Source organism: Anabrus simplex, chromosome 11 (genome assembly GCF_040414725.1).
Source record: "Anabrus simplex isolate iqAnaSimp1 chromosome 11, ASM4041472v1, whole genome shotgun sequence".
NCBI classification, from domain to species: domain Eukaryota; kingdom Metazoa; phylum Arthropoda; class Insecta; order Orthoptera; family Tettigoniidae; genus Anabrus; species Anabrus simplex.
The window spans coordinates 114,656,794-114,669,257 of NC_090275.1; the positions used below are offsets into that span (position 1 = coordinate 114,656,794).

At 39.1% G+C, this 12,464-nt stretch overlaps 1 protein-coding gene across 1 annotated transcript in view; it reads right to left on the reverse strand.

Moving 5' to 3' along the window:
- Positions 1-369: 369 nt before the first annotated feature.
- LOC136883172 (uncharacterized) overlaps positions 370-12,464 on the reverse strand; it is a 132,218-nt gene continuing 120,123 nt past the window's right edge. Inside the window, exon 6 of the mRNA XM_068229658.1 lies at positions 370-5,959. Within this exon, the coding sequence (XP_068085759.1) occupies positions 2,677-5,959 (3,283 nt within the window). The 3' untranslated portion in view covers positions 370-2,676. The remainder of the gene's footprint in view (positions 5,960-12,464) is intronic.

A 12,464-nucleotide genomic window follows, 5' to 3' on the forward strand; every position in this document is an offset into this window, starting at 1 on the left:
CACCACTAATAGAAATTTAACTCGCGACAAAAACACATATTAAGGTGGTTTGAATACAGACCGCTTGCTGGCCATTGTAACAAGAGGCCGCAGCCAATACATCTTTCCTGAAGCGAAGCTGGCCCACAACAACGACAGTACTAGCAGCTTACGCCAGAGCGCTCTGCGAAAAACAGTCAACAGTCAAGTGGCAAGCTAACCAATACCAACTTCATAACAACAAAGCTCCACGGACTATCCAACTGTGAGGGATCAGTCCACTGTTATGTTACAATTTATACCAATAAGAACGTTAAATATACAACAAATAGCTACCGCAGAGTTGTGTTACATTGGGCAAAGTTAAACAATCGTTTCCTTTCTCCCCTTTCTCCGAATTCCATACCACCAGATCTCCGGTGTAGCGGCAACTCCGCACAGTCCCCACAGTTATACCGCTACAATATTATGTCATTGATCGTGAACTTATTACTGTTGAAATGATAAAACTGAGATAGTTTATGCGAAGCCAATTTATTTGGGAATGGTCATACCAGATTTATCAAAACTAAAAATGTATGATTTTTATTATGGATTTGCAAAACAACAGTTTTCATATCTTTCACTTTTGTATATGGATACAGATAGTTTTATTTATCATATTCGTAATACAAATGTCTACAATAAAACGCTAAAACATTCTGAATATTTTGACACTTCTTCTTTTCCACCATGTAATCTATTTAATATTAATCCAATTAATAAGAAAGGTATATGTCCTTCTAAAGATGAATATGGTATTCATATTAAGACACAGTTTATTGCTTTAGCACCAAAAATGTATGCCTATGAGACAGTCTGTAAAAAGACAAAAGGCAAAAGGCGTACGTTCAATTGTAGTTAGCCATATACATGTTCAACCTATCGTAATGTACTAGCATCCAAAAATGCTGCTTTTGTAGACAGATAAGAATACAATCACGCAGACATCATGCTTTTACAATTGAGCAGAATAAATGTTCATTAATTCCATTTGATAATAAGCGTGTGTGTTATAGTGATTCTCTTACGAGTGTAGCATGGGGGTACAACAACGTATAGGTGCTTGTTATGCCATGATTTTTTAAAATGTAAATAATATTCATAAAACTTTCATTATTGTAAATATAATAATTGCATGTAAGAAGGGGAAACATTGCCTGCAAAATGTTATAATATCATCATTTATTTAAATTTAAATTTGTCTATATCAAGATGTGAAATATATTTCACATATTCAAAATGTAACATTGTATTTATTTTCAAAAAATAATAAATATGTAAAAGAAATCAGAAAATGATATCATTTCTATATTTTTATAAAATCAGAAACAGTAGTAATATTTGTTTGCAATTTTCAGAAATCACTAATAATAATAATAATGAAAAATACAGAAAATGCAATACTGTTTTATTTTTCTGTAATGGATTTACTTGTAATATTCAATAAATCATCAACAATTATGACAATGAAGATGATGCACAATACAAAACCAGAAATGGTATATTGCTTTATTTTTACTATAACAGATTATCATCACACATCTATTCCTCTTCTTTGTCCATTAATTTATGATTTTTAGAAAAATCTGTTACGAATGAGTAAAACCTCAAAAAGTAAAAAAGAAATACCTACTCATTACCACACCCTCCTCTTTCATCTACCGCTCCCTCATTTTCTTTTATCAAACGAAAAGTCTAAAACTAAAATAAAAGGTAAGTAAAACTCATGCGATACATCTTAACAGGAGGTGGAAAAGAGAAGAAGACAACTTTACACTATGCTTTCCAGTATAATAACATAAAGTAAGTATATCTGCAACAAAAAGGTAAAAGGGTAATATTAACTATAAATATTTGAATAATACAATTATCCGTTACCCTTTGCAAACTAGACTGGAAGATCGATATTAGTTTGTTCTTTAATTGTATTATAACAAATTAAGATTTCTAGCAAGATAGTGTCAGGAAGGGGGCCGAGTCCTCTAGGATAGGCCCCACTAATAATAATTTCGTGTGGCTATTCCTAGCCGAGTGCAGCCCTTGTAAGGCAGACCCTCCGATGAGGGTGGGCGGCATCTGTCATTTGTAGGTAACTGCGTCTTATTGTGGTGGAGGATAATGTTATGTGTGGTGTGTGAGTTGCAGGGATGTTGGGGACAGCACAAACGCCCAGCCCCCAGGCCATTGGAATTAACCAATTAAGGTTAAAATCCCCGACCCGGCCGGGAATCGAACCCGGGACCCTCTGAACCGAAGGCCAGAACGCTGACCATTCAGCCAACGAGCCAACGTCACTTTAAGGTAGTGACGGGAAAAGGGATATGTCAATCCTCTAAAATGGAGTCGGGGAAGGGGGTGTCAAGAAGGGCAGCTAGCCTTAAAACTATAATCCTCTGAGGTTAGGCACCCTGTAAGGTACTGTTAAGTCGAGAAGCGCAGCTATCCGTAAAACAAGGATCCCCTGAGTTTAGACGTCCTCCACGATGGTGTAGGCAAGGGGCATGTCGAGAAAAAAATTCTTGAGTATCCGTCCACGTGAGTTCTGACATCACTCACGTCTCGTGGGAACCTTGGAACGACAAAAGTCGACTAGGAATAATTGTGAGTGGAGCTCCTCCTCAGGCCTCTCCCGCTCGATGAACATCACTTGGACTGTTATGTCTCAAAGGTTAAATGTGGCCATCTCCTTTCAACCCAACACTTAGGCATTTCCCCATCCCTGCCAACATCTTTCAAGACTTCAACGAACTGTTCTACGAAGAAGAGGAATGGAAAATTCCAGTGCACCCTAGCACCATGCTTCAGAAGGATTCTTACTGCATCCCAGACCTCCATTTCGACTGCAAGTTCCAGAGGTGTATAGCGAAACAGACGATCTTTTATTTCTAAATTAGGGTGGTATTTCAGTACCTCGGGCACCATTTTTAAGCCTCGTTTCCTGTCACTCAGCACTGCTAAATGCAGCGGCGTTCTTCCCAAAGCATCTCCCTCGTTCACGTTCATTTCCGTCAGCCCTTGCAGAGCGCTGATGTCTTCATTCAGCACAGCCGTATGTGCTGGCAATTCTCTGGCTAATTCCTGGCAGAAGACCTCGTGAGTAAATCCCCATCCGTAAGTACGTGACCTAATAAGCCGTTTATTCTCTGTCCAGTGTTTGGCAAGCCACTTACCAGCAAAATGCTCTGCAAATGTCCGATGAAGGAAATGTGGTTTACCATCAACAACGCCATCTATGATCCCAAATCTGTAATTACCGTCCAGAATATTTCGACAAATCTTCTGTACCTTCCTTTCTATGTTACAGCGATCGGAACTAGGAAGATCGCTCGTATAATCCAAGATATGTAAGGAACACATCACATGACTCTTCATGAAATACTTTCGCTCACGCTTTTTGATATCATCTACTAGAGCTGATGCGTCGTTTAAACTGCCCTTTTCCTTGAAATAAATATCGAATTTCGTCTCTATAAATTGCTCGTAGAACTTCAATACACTGAATGATGTTGATATTCTAGAGAAATTATCTGACCTCTCTAAGTCAGCATACATTACACACATCATTTTTAGGTGCAAAGGAGAGCTTCTAACATGGAATGGTAGTTTGTCAAGAAGTGTCTTATGGGAATCCACATCCTTCTCTTTTCCCCACAACTTCGATATATATTCAATCTGTTCTTTGTCAGAAAGCGGTTCAATTCTGAACACTTTACTTTCCAATTCCCTTTCTAGTGTTTCTTTCATATTATACCTTGATGCAATCCATAATGCTGATAGTCGAAAATCCTTCAAAATGAGCTTCAAGATCGCAAGAACAGTCTCGGTGTAGTTTGGTGCTATTTCATCAAAAGCATCAAAGAGAAGGCAAATATGTCCTGAATTTGAAACATAATATTTCAGTAGTTCCTTTCCGAGTTTAGAATCATCTAGATTAGCAGCTTTTCTTAAAAGGCGGAAAACGTATTCGTTCGTTACATTACCTGCTTGTTTCATCTCCTTAAACATCTCTGAATACCTGTTGAGGTCTATGTTAATAACCCAGCGATGAGGATATAGTCTTTTCATTATATTGGCCACCTCGCGCAAGAGAGAAGTTTTACCGTTACCAGGTTCGTCTACTACAATGACTGTTCGGAAATCTTCTCTCACAAGGTCTTCTTCCTTCGCCTGCCATGATCTAACATCTCTGATAAGCTTTTTGCAATCGTCTTCTTCCCTTGGAAACCACTCTATATACTTCAAAAGCATGTCAGTGCTCTCGTGAGAATGAATCCAGTAAAATGATTTGTCAATTACTTCTAAGAAATGTACAGGACCTTCTGGTGATTTTTCTGCACAACATTTGAATCCACGTACAGCTTCATGCAGTTCGTTACGGGGCATTGTAGTGAATCTGTGTTCCTGCTCTTCATACCATTCGTCAAGCAAACGCCACCGCTCTTCCAAATTTTCTACACAATCTGGTTTGTCTTTTCCTAATTCAAGAAGGTCAAGCTTGCACATTATTAATTCCAAAAGGTCACCCACGTCTACGCCACCGATGAAAAACACGTCACTTGAAAACAAGATGCTTGTGTCCACAACAAGTCTCTTAGACAAAGTTCTCGGGATGTATTCCCCGTCACTTTTAGTGAGAGCTTCCCCGATTTGTGTCTTCGGAGAAGTTAAAACATCCTGAAGAATAACTCCTTCTAAAACTTTCTCAGCGTTTATGCTACCAAGTGCGATGGTTTTGCCCTGGAAATCGACTTGTATGTTCTTCAAATCTTCTTGTGACTCCTCATTTAGCTGGTTGAAAGTAGACTTGATAAAACCTGGACCTAATTCATGTGCCTCCGAGAGCCCTAATTTGTCAGCATCTTTGTTAGAGACTATAATGATTTTCTTCATCTTCTCTTTATACTTCTCGATATTCTGTTTTAAATTTTGACAACAGTTGGTAATATCGGTAACATTGGTAACATCGGTAATGACCAGCACTTCACATGCGACGTTGAAGCAGAGATTTAACAATATTTCCAGATTCCCTTGAGGTTCAGAAATGTCAGTAAAAATCACTCGAAAGTCTTCCTTCCTGATACAGGTCTGATATACTTTTGAACACGCTACCTGGGTTTCAGTGCTATCAGATTTCAAGAGACATATAAAAGATTTAGAACCAAAAACCTTCTTTTCGACATCTGAGAGAGTGTCGTCACAAAATTTAATCTGTTTCAACAAAGTGTTCTGAGAAAATAGTTGCCTTTTCAGCTCAATCCATTCTTTCCAGTTTTCATCAAGTGCTGCCTTAGTCTCTTTACTCCACCAGGATTTTATTTTCTCAACGAAGGTGTGCTGAATGGTCCGATACTCGGGTACAAAGCCATTGCACATTTTGAATAGCTCCTGCTTTATAAGTTCATCGAGATATTCTTGACCTGATTGATTTCTAAATATCAAAAGCCTTTTCACAAAATCACCGGCTCCAGTTTCATCCTTAAAGTCTTTACATACATTATCAGTAAGACAGACCTGAAATACATCGTCAGGTTTCCATGATGTACTCAGCAACTTCTTCGCAGGGGAGTCAACATTTGTAACTCTGGGTTTATATATCACACCTGCGTTTGTCAAGAAAACATATGTACAGTTCTTAAAGGGCTGTGATGAGTTTGTACTTTTCAGGCTGTCAAAGTAATATTTCAACGACTTTTTTTTAGGAGTAAGTAAATCTAAAGGACTAGAACTAGTTTTTAACTGCACCAGAATATTTTGTTCATGTTCTGTACTCCCGTAGGAGAACACTATATCATCAAAGCCACCTGCACGTGGGTCGTTCGATGTCATAGTGAAGCTGCTGTTGGAGCGCACAGCTCGTAAGAAGACCAGGGCACACATCTTAATCTCGAAGTCAGTCCCATCTTGATTAGCAGCTCCCGTTCTCGTTCTGTAATTTTCCCTGAAATGAAACATGTAAGCAAACTGTTAAATGTCAGATTCTGTGTGACTGTAACTGGCCTAGGCACAGCCTGCGTGTATGTTGTTGTGGAACGTGTGTGTGAGTACTGGGATGTTGGGCTCAGCATAAACAACCGGGAGTTAAGGATTAATATCCCCGACCCTGTCAGGAATCGAATTGGCAATCGGGCCTCTGATCGGACCAATTGTCCAACGACCTGGACACATGGACATTCAAATCCGTCCTATGGAAGAGAAGAATCTGTGAATGGTGTTGATGTCTTCACAACGGACAAATAGACACGCCTGAAGCTAGATACAGCAAAGAATGCAAGAAAGAAAGAAAGAAAGAAAGAAAGAAAGAAAGAAAGAAGGAAGGAAATAAATAAGGAAAGAAAGAAGGATTTTAATCGTAACCAGCAGAGTTCGAAATATTCGTAGGTTAAACAGGTGGTATCAACCTGAACAAAATTTTAGGAGACATCAGCTGAAAGTTCTACATTTTCCAGCCAACTTCTAGATACGCTGCTACTTTGTAGATGTGTTTAGATTTAAACGTGCCTTCCTTAGGCTGTTTCCAGACTCTTCTCCACCCTTCACTTGTCATTATGTTGTGCTACGTGAGCGGATCAGTTTTTGGGAGGTTGCTTCCGATTTCACACTTTGAGGAGCGAACTTAGGTCACTTTAAAACTAAGATCGTATTTTCTAAAACACGTTTTTCTGTTGAGAAATTATTCTTAATACTTTTTGGACTATTATATATTGTGGGGTTGAGGCTGGAAGTTTTCAGAATGTTCTAAATAGACGATTGCGATTGTTCTTACTTCGATCATTATGGGATATTGCCTCCCGAGCATTGTGACACTTTACCTTATTCTAAATTGTACTTATCCCACTTAACCAAGGAATTATTGTTTCAAGTAAGGTTCAACATGAGACCGATCGAGGGGTAAGTTCCGGAAGAGTCAGAAGGCGGCGCTGGAGAGTACTGCTTTTTTTTTTCTTACATTGCTATGACATTAATTGATAACCATTAACGACCTGGTCTTGTGTAAAAATAATGAATAGTTCTTGTGCCTAAGCCTTCGGCACAGTTGGTACACATACAGAATACAACACCAATAAGGATATAGATGACATTACAAATTTAACAAACAGTGTCTTAGTAGAAATATAGAAAGTAAAAAAGTAAAAGGTCTCTTTTTGCTTTGATAACTTGGCACTATTGAAGTTTGTTAGAAAGCATTATTATGTAAGCGTTAGGATGAAAATAAATATAAATAATAAAAATAAATAAAATAGCAACACACCCTTTTTGGCTTTACCGAGCTGGAACAGGAGCACAAGTTTCGGAGAATTACAAAAGACATTAAAAATAAATAAGTTGCTTAATTATTCATGTCGTTTTCAGTATAGAAGTCTTCCATGATTGGGTACAATAACGGACTATATTCCCCCACATATTTAGCTTTTGGTGACGATAAAACTTGACCAATACCATCTTGAATATCTGGACACAAACTATTGTGTCGAGAGTTCCAAGTTCCAGGAGTTTTTAACACGAGCACAGATGTAAAATGAGCTGAAGTCGTCCCAAAGGTGGGGCGGACAATCCATTCCGGTGGTACTTCAAAATGTAGGGATCGAGCAGTCCGTTTGATGATGTACGTCAGATATCGCCAAGCTTGCGTAACACGGGCACAATCATGCAGGCGGTGGAGAAGAGTGTCTTCTCCTCTGCGACACACGGTACATAGTGAAATTTCTGCCATACGAATATTATACAGTTTACTATTTGTCGGCACAATGTCATGAACAACTATATACCACTTTGCTTGAAGTTCAAGAGGAAGAACCCGATGCGTAATATTCCTCCAGATGCGATTCCAGTTGCATACCAAAATAGACTGATGAATCCTGGGAGCTACATATTGGCTACGCTGCAGAAACATATAGATGCTTTTCGAGGTCACGTTATTGTTCATAAAAGTTTGTGGTAGATAGCTCATTTCATACTTAAAATATCGCGCATGAGGGGCGAATTTATCTACATCATGGAAAGGGGGAGGGTTAGGCATCTGCTGTAAACTGCACCACTGTTGGAGAAAATTTTGAGAATACGGATGACCTTCACCAATAAGGAATTTTATGTGTCGATTGAGGAATAAGGCTGTCACATGATTTTGGATATTCTTGAGTCCTAATCCACCAGTAGATCTTGACAGAGTTAAAGTATCACGATTCACCCTTAGGACTGAACCTTGCCATATGTACCATCCTAAAGCAGACATTATCTTAATACCGGATACCCGAGGCAGAGGTAGGATTTGACCCATGTAACCCAGTTGAATGATTATGTATGTATTGATGTACTGAATTCTTCGCAGTAATGATAAATTCCTGTATTTTTCTCGCTGTAACAGTCCGCGTATCACATTCACTGTTTTGCCCCAGTTACGCTGGATCATTTGCTGAATACTGTTAAAACAACTAAGTCCTAATATTTTAACCTCGTTCTTGACTGTTGTCCAGTTTAACAAAGGTTTATCACGTATATGGCTTGCTCCTAGTTTTAACAAACACGATTTATTAACGTTCAGCTGTGCACCAGATACATTGCAGTAGTCACTGATAGTTTTTCTTGAAGATCTTGTGCGTTTGTTCTGCGGTCCGCAATGATAGTGACATCATCAGCAAAGGCAAGGATTTCCATCATATCTCGGTCGCGTAAACATGCTAAATTACTCAATAGTGGTTCAAGAGATAGCGCAAATAATAACATAGATAACGGACATCCTTGTTGTACTCCTGTTTTTATGTTAATTGCCTTAGTAAAAAAAACCATTAAATTGGACCTTCGTAGAACCTCCCTGAAGAACATGTTGTAGGATATCAATAAAGCGGTTGTCTAGTCCCATTGCACGTAGAACAGCAATTAAATAGGTATGATTCACTCTGTCAAACGCGTGATCGAAATCTAAAGATATTAGTTGTTTACACTGCCTTCTTACCCTACAATCACTGATAATGTCTCTTATTGCACATACTGAGTGTATAATGCTCCTACCGGGAGCTCCACACGATTGGTGTGCCCCTAAAGCATCGGACATAAGGAAGGTCAGTCGCTGTTTAAGACATCGGGTGAGTAACTTGTAATCGAAATTCAGCAGAGTAATTGGTCTGTAATCATCTATACTCTTAGGATTAGGCTTTTTTGGTACCATTACAATCAATTCCTCTTTTAGGCGACTTATATTTGGTCTTGAATATAACACATCATTTAAAGCTATCGTAAGGTCTTCCTTGATAACTGGCCAAAATGTCAGGTAGAATTCTCGTCCAAGGCCATCTAATCCAGGGGATTTGTTAGGCAGACTGCGCTGTATGGCTTCATAAATGTCTTCCTCGCGCAATTCTTCAATAAGATAGTCTTGTTGCACATGTGTCAGTCTTTCTCGAACAGAATAAAAAAAGGCGCTGTTGCTGTCAAGACGAACATCATTCGTTTGTTCATACAATTGTGTAAAGAAATGCTCAATTGTGTTCTTAATGATATTGACATCCCCAGAAGACTCACCACTCGACGATGCCAGTTTCGAAATATATTTTTGTTTGCCTCGTTTACTCTCACGAATGAGATGGCACAATGATGACATTTCATCGGTAGTATTCCGATGATCTCGTGCTCGTATTTTAAGTCCTTCATTCATTTCTCTATATAGTTTGAGGAGAAGTGCTCTTGTTTTCTTGATACGGAGATATGTTGATGGGTCCCTGGGATCTTCCCTATAAAGCTGGCGTAAACACTTGTAAAAGAATTCGGATTTTTGATTGATCTGTTGAGTATACTGAGCACTAAACCGTTTCAGGAATTTGAGTACATTGGGCTTTGCATAGGATAACCACCACTCAAGTCTCGTTGTATAACGGGAATTATGTTTCCTCCATAGTTGCCACTGCACAGAAAACTGTTCCTTCAGTTCTTCACTGTTGAGAATATTCGTATTTACTTTCCATACACCCCTTCCCCGAGCTACTCCCAGCTCTGATTGCGTTAATTTACATATATATGCTGCATGGTCCGAAAATTCGACGGGGCACACATCAGCGTTCTCAACATGCTCTTGCAGACTTGGACTGACATATATTCGGTCTAATCTCGATGCTCCTTTAGAGCAAAAATATGTATAGCCTGGGTCGGATGATGTTTGTAATTCCCAGGTGTCTATCAGTTTGAGCCCTTTCACTAGAGTTGACAAGGCTATACAATTCTGAAAACTCCCGCTCTGATCTCTAGCATTGATAACTGCATTAAAATCTCCGCCAATAACCATGCGATCTCTGTGATTTTTAATTAGATGTATGATATCACTTGTATAAAATTCATTTCGTTCGGCTCTCGCCTGAGAACCAGAAGGTGCATAAATATTTACAATTAGAAGTCCTTTTATGTTGAAACTGATACCACGGGAACTGGGAAGAAAAACGGGAGCTGTATGGGGAATTGTATCTTTTATATATATAGCTGTACCTCGTTTGGTCTCGTTGATATTTACTAATTCTTTCATACCCAAATATATGAAGTAAATCATCTGTAGCAACCTCCTGTAACAATGCTATATCAACATCTTGGTCACGAATTAATTTCTTAAGAAGCTGCTGCTTGCTGTCTATCTGGATACAGTTAATGTTTAAGGTCATTATAGTGTACGTCAATAGCATGAGGAATGTAACATTCATCTGGATACCAAACTGAACTGTCGAGCCCTGGGATCTGACAGACATTGCCAAACTACCGTCTCTCACCTATCCTCCCTCCTTGTCTTCGAGGATCCTTTGGGCTGATGTAAGGTTGTACTGACTTATGGACGCCATCCTTGGTGGACTGGGTAGTTTTTAGCTTTTTAACATTTTTCTCTGGCGGAACAATCTGACTTGAGGGAACTTCGCTAATGTCGTTAAGCAGTGAATGAGGCGAGGTTTCAAGGTCATCTGACCACAGCTGTTTAGGAGTCTCACTATGACCTGTCAAATTTTCGGTGGTGTTACTATCTTCAGTATCTAGTTCCATATCTTCCTTCGGAGGACTGCTAGTGTTGGGGTAACTAGAACTATTTAACTTGTCTGCCAACAAACTGGTTACGTCAAAGTCTGTATTTGCGAGGTCAGAATTTCCTGTCGTAAGTTCAGTGACATTTGTGTTATGGTGGGGTGAGTGTTCTTCAACTTGAATGTGATCCGTAGATTGTTCCAGTCCTACAGTTCCGACATGAGCTGGTTGTGTGTCTGTTTCTGGTCCGTTCACATCGACTGAGTTGCCTTGTCCATGTGTTAGAAGGTTATTTGGAAGGGGATGTATCTCTGCTTCCGTTGTGATAACTTGAACTTCGTGTAGTGTATCTTGTGTATGTCCCCGGCTGGTCTGTTCTTGTTGTGACTCAAGACCGATAACCTGTTGTGAGTCCAGCTTGTCGCTCCTGCCTGTGTTTACAACTGTGTCGCTCGCGAGAGATGGGGCAGTGGAGTTCCCTGCAACTACTTGACTCATAAGCCTACTACCTGTTTCACCTGTCGAAGTTGCTCCTCACCTTACCGGGCAATCTTGTCGGAGATGGTCACTACCACTACAATAATAGCATGAGCTCTATATCCGTCAATTGTCACTATTGTCGGGATAGCACTTTGTAATTCGATACGCATGGCTCTAATGCCACTAAATACATTAAATGTGAATGTAGAAGACCCTTTTTCATTACGTATGTCCCTAACTTTCCCATATTTACTGAAATAATTTGCCACGCGTTCATTGGCCATTTAAATAGGAAGATTCATTATCCGTACTAGTTTCGTGCCCACATCAGCACATGTGATAATTACCTCCGAAAGTGAACCATTAAATTTCTTTACCTGAGATTTTCCTGCTGTTGAAGTGAGAATGCGCTCCATCAGAAGTTGGCTGGTTAATTTTATGTACACTGCTGTTTCCAAATTGTCCAATTGTATTGCTTCCACTTGATCAACATTTAATTTTAAAACTGTTTCAATCCACTCATGAATTTCTGCCGGTCCGGGTTTGTTTAGTTTATCAGGAAATGCACATTTTACTGTATTCTTCCTAATATTTAAGCTTGACATTTTCTTGCACTTTGTACTAATACCACTCGAAACACTCTACCTCACAGTACACAACAGAACAGCGCGTTCGATGTTTACGCTTGCACGTCTCACAGCGAACTGCGTTTGGCCTGTAGAGGTCTGTGAGCTTCAATTCGACTGGTCTAGATAAGCTCTATCATTCTACTTAACATTCTGCCTATTTGTGAAGAAAAAGAATCCAGATTTTTTAAATCGGTCGTTAGGGTTAATTATAGGCCTACTGAGCTCGCCTACGATGCTCCCGCGGAGAGACGTTGCTATTATTATTATTATTATTATTATTATTATTATTATTATTATTATTATTATTATTATTATTATTATTATTATATTACTATTATTATTATT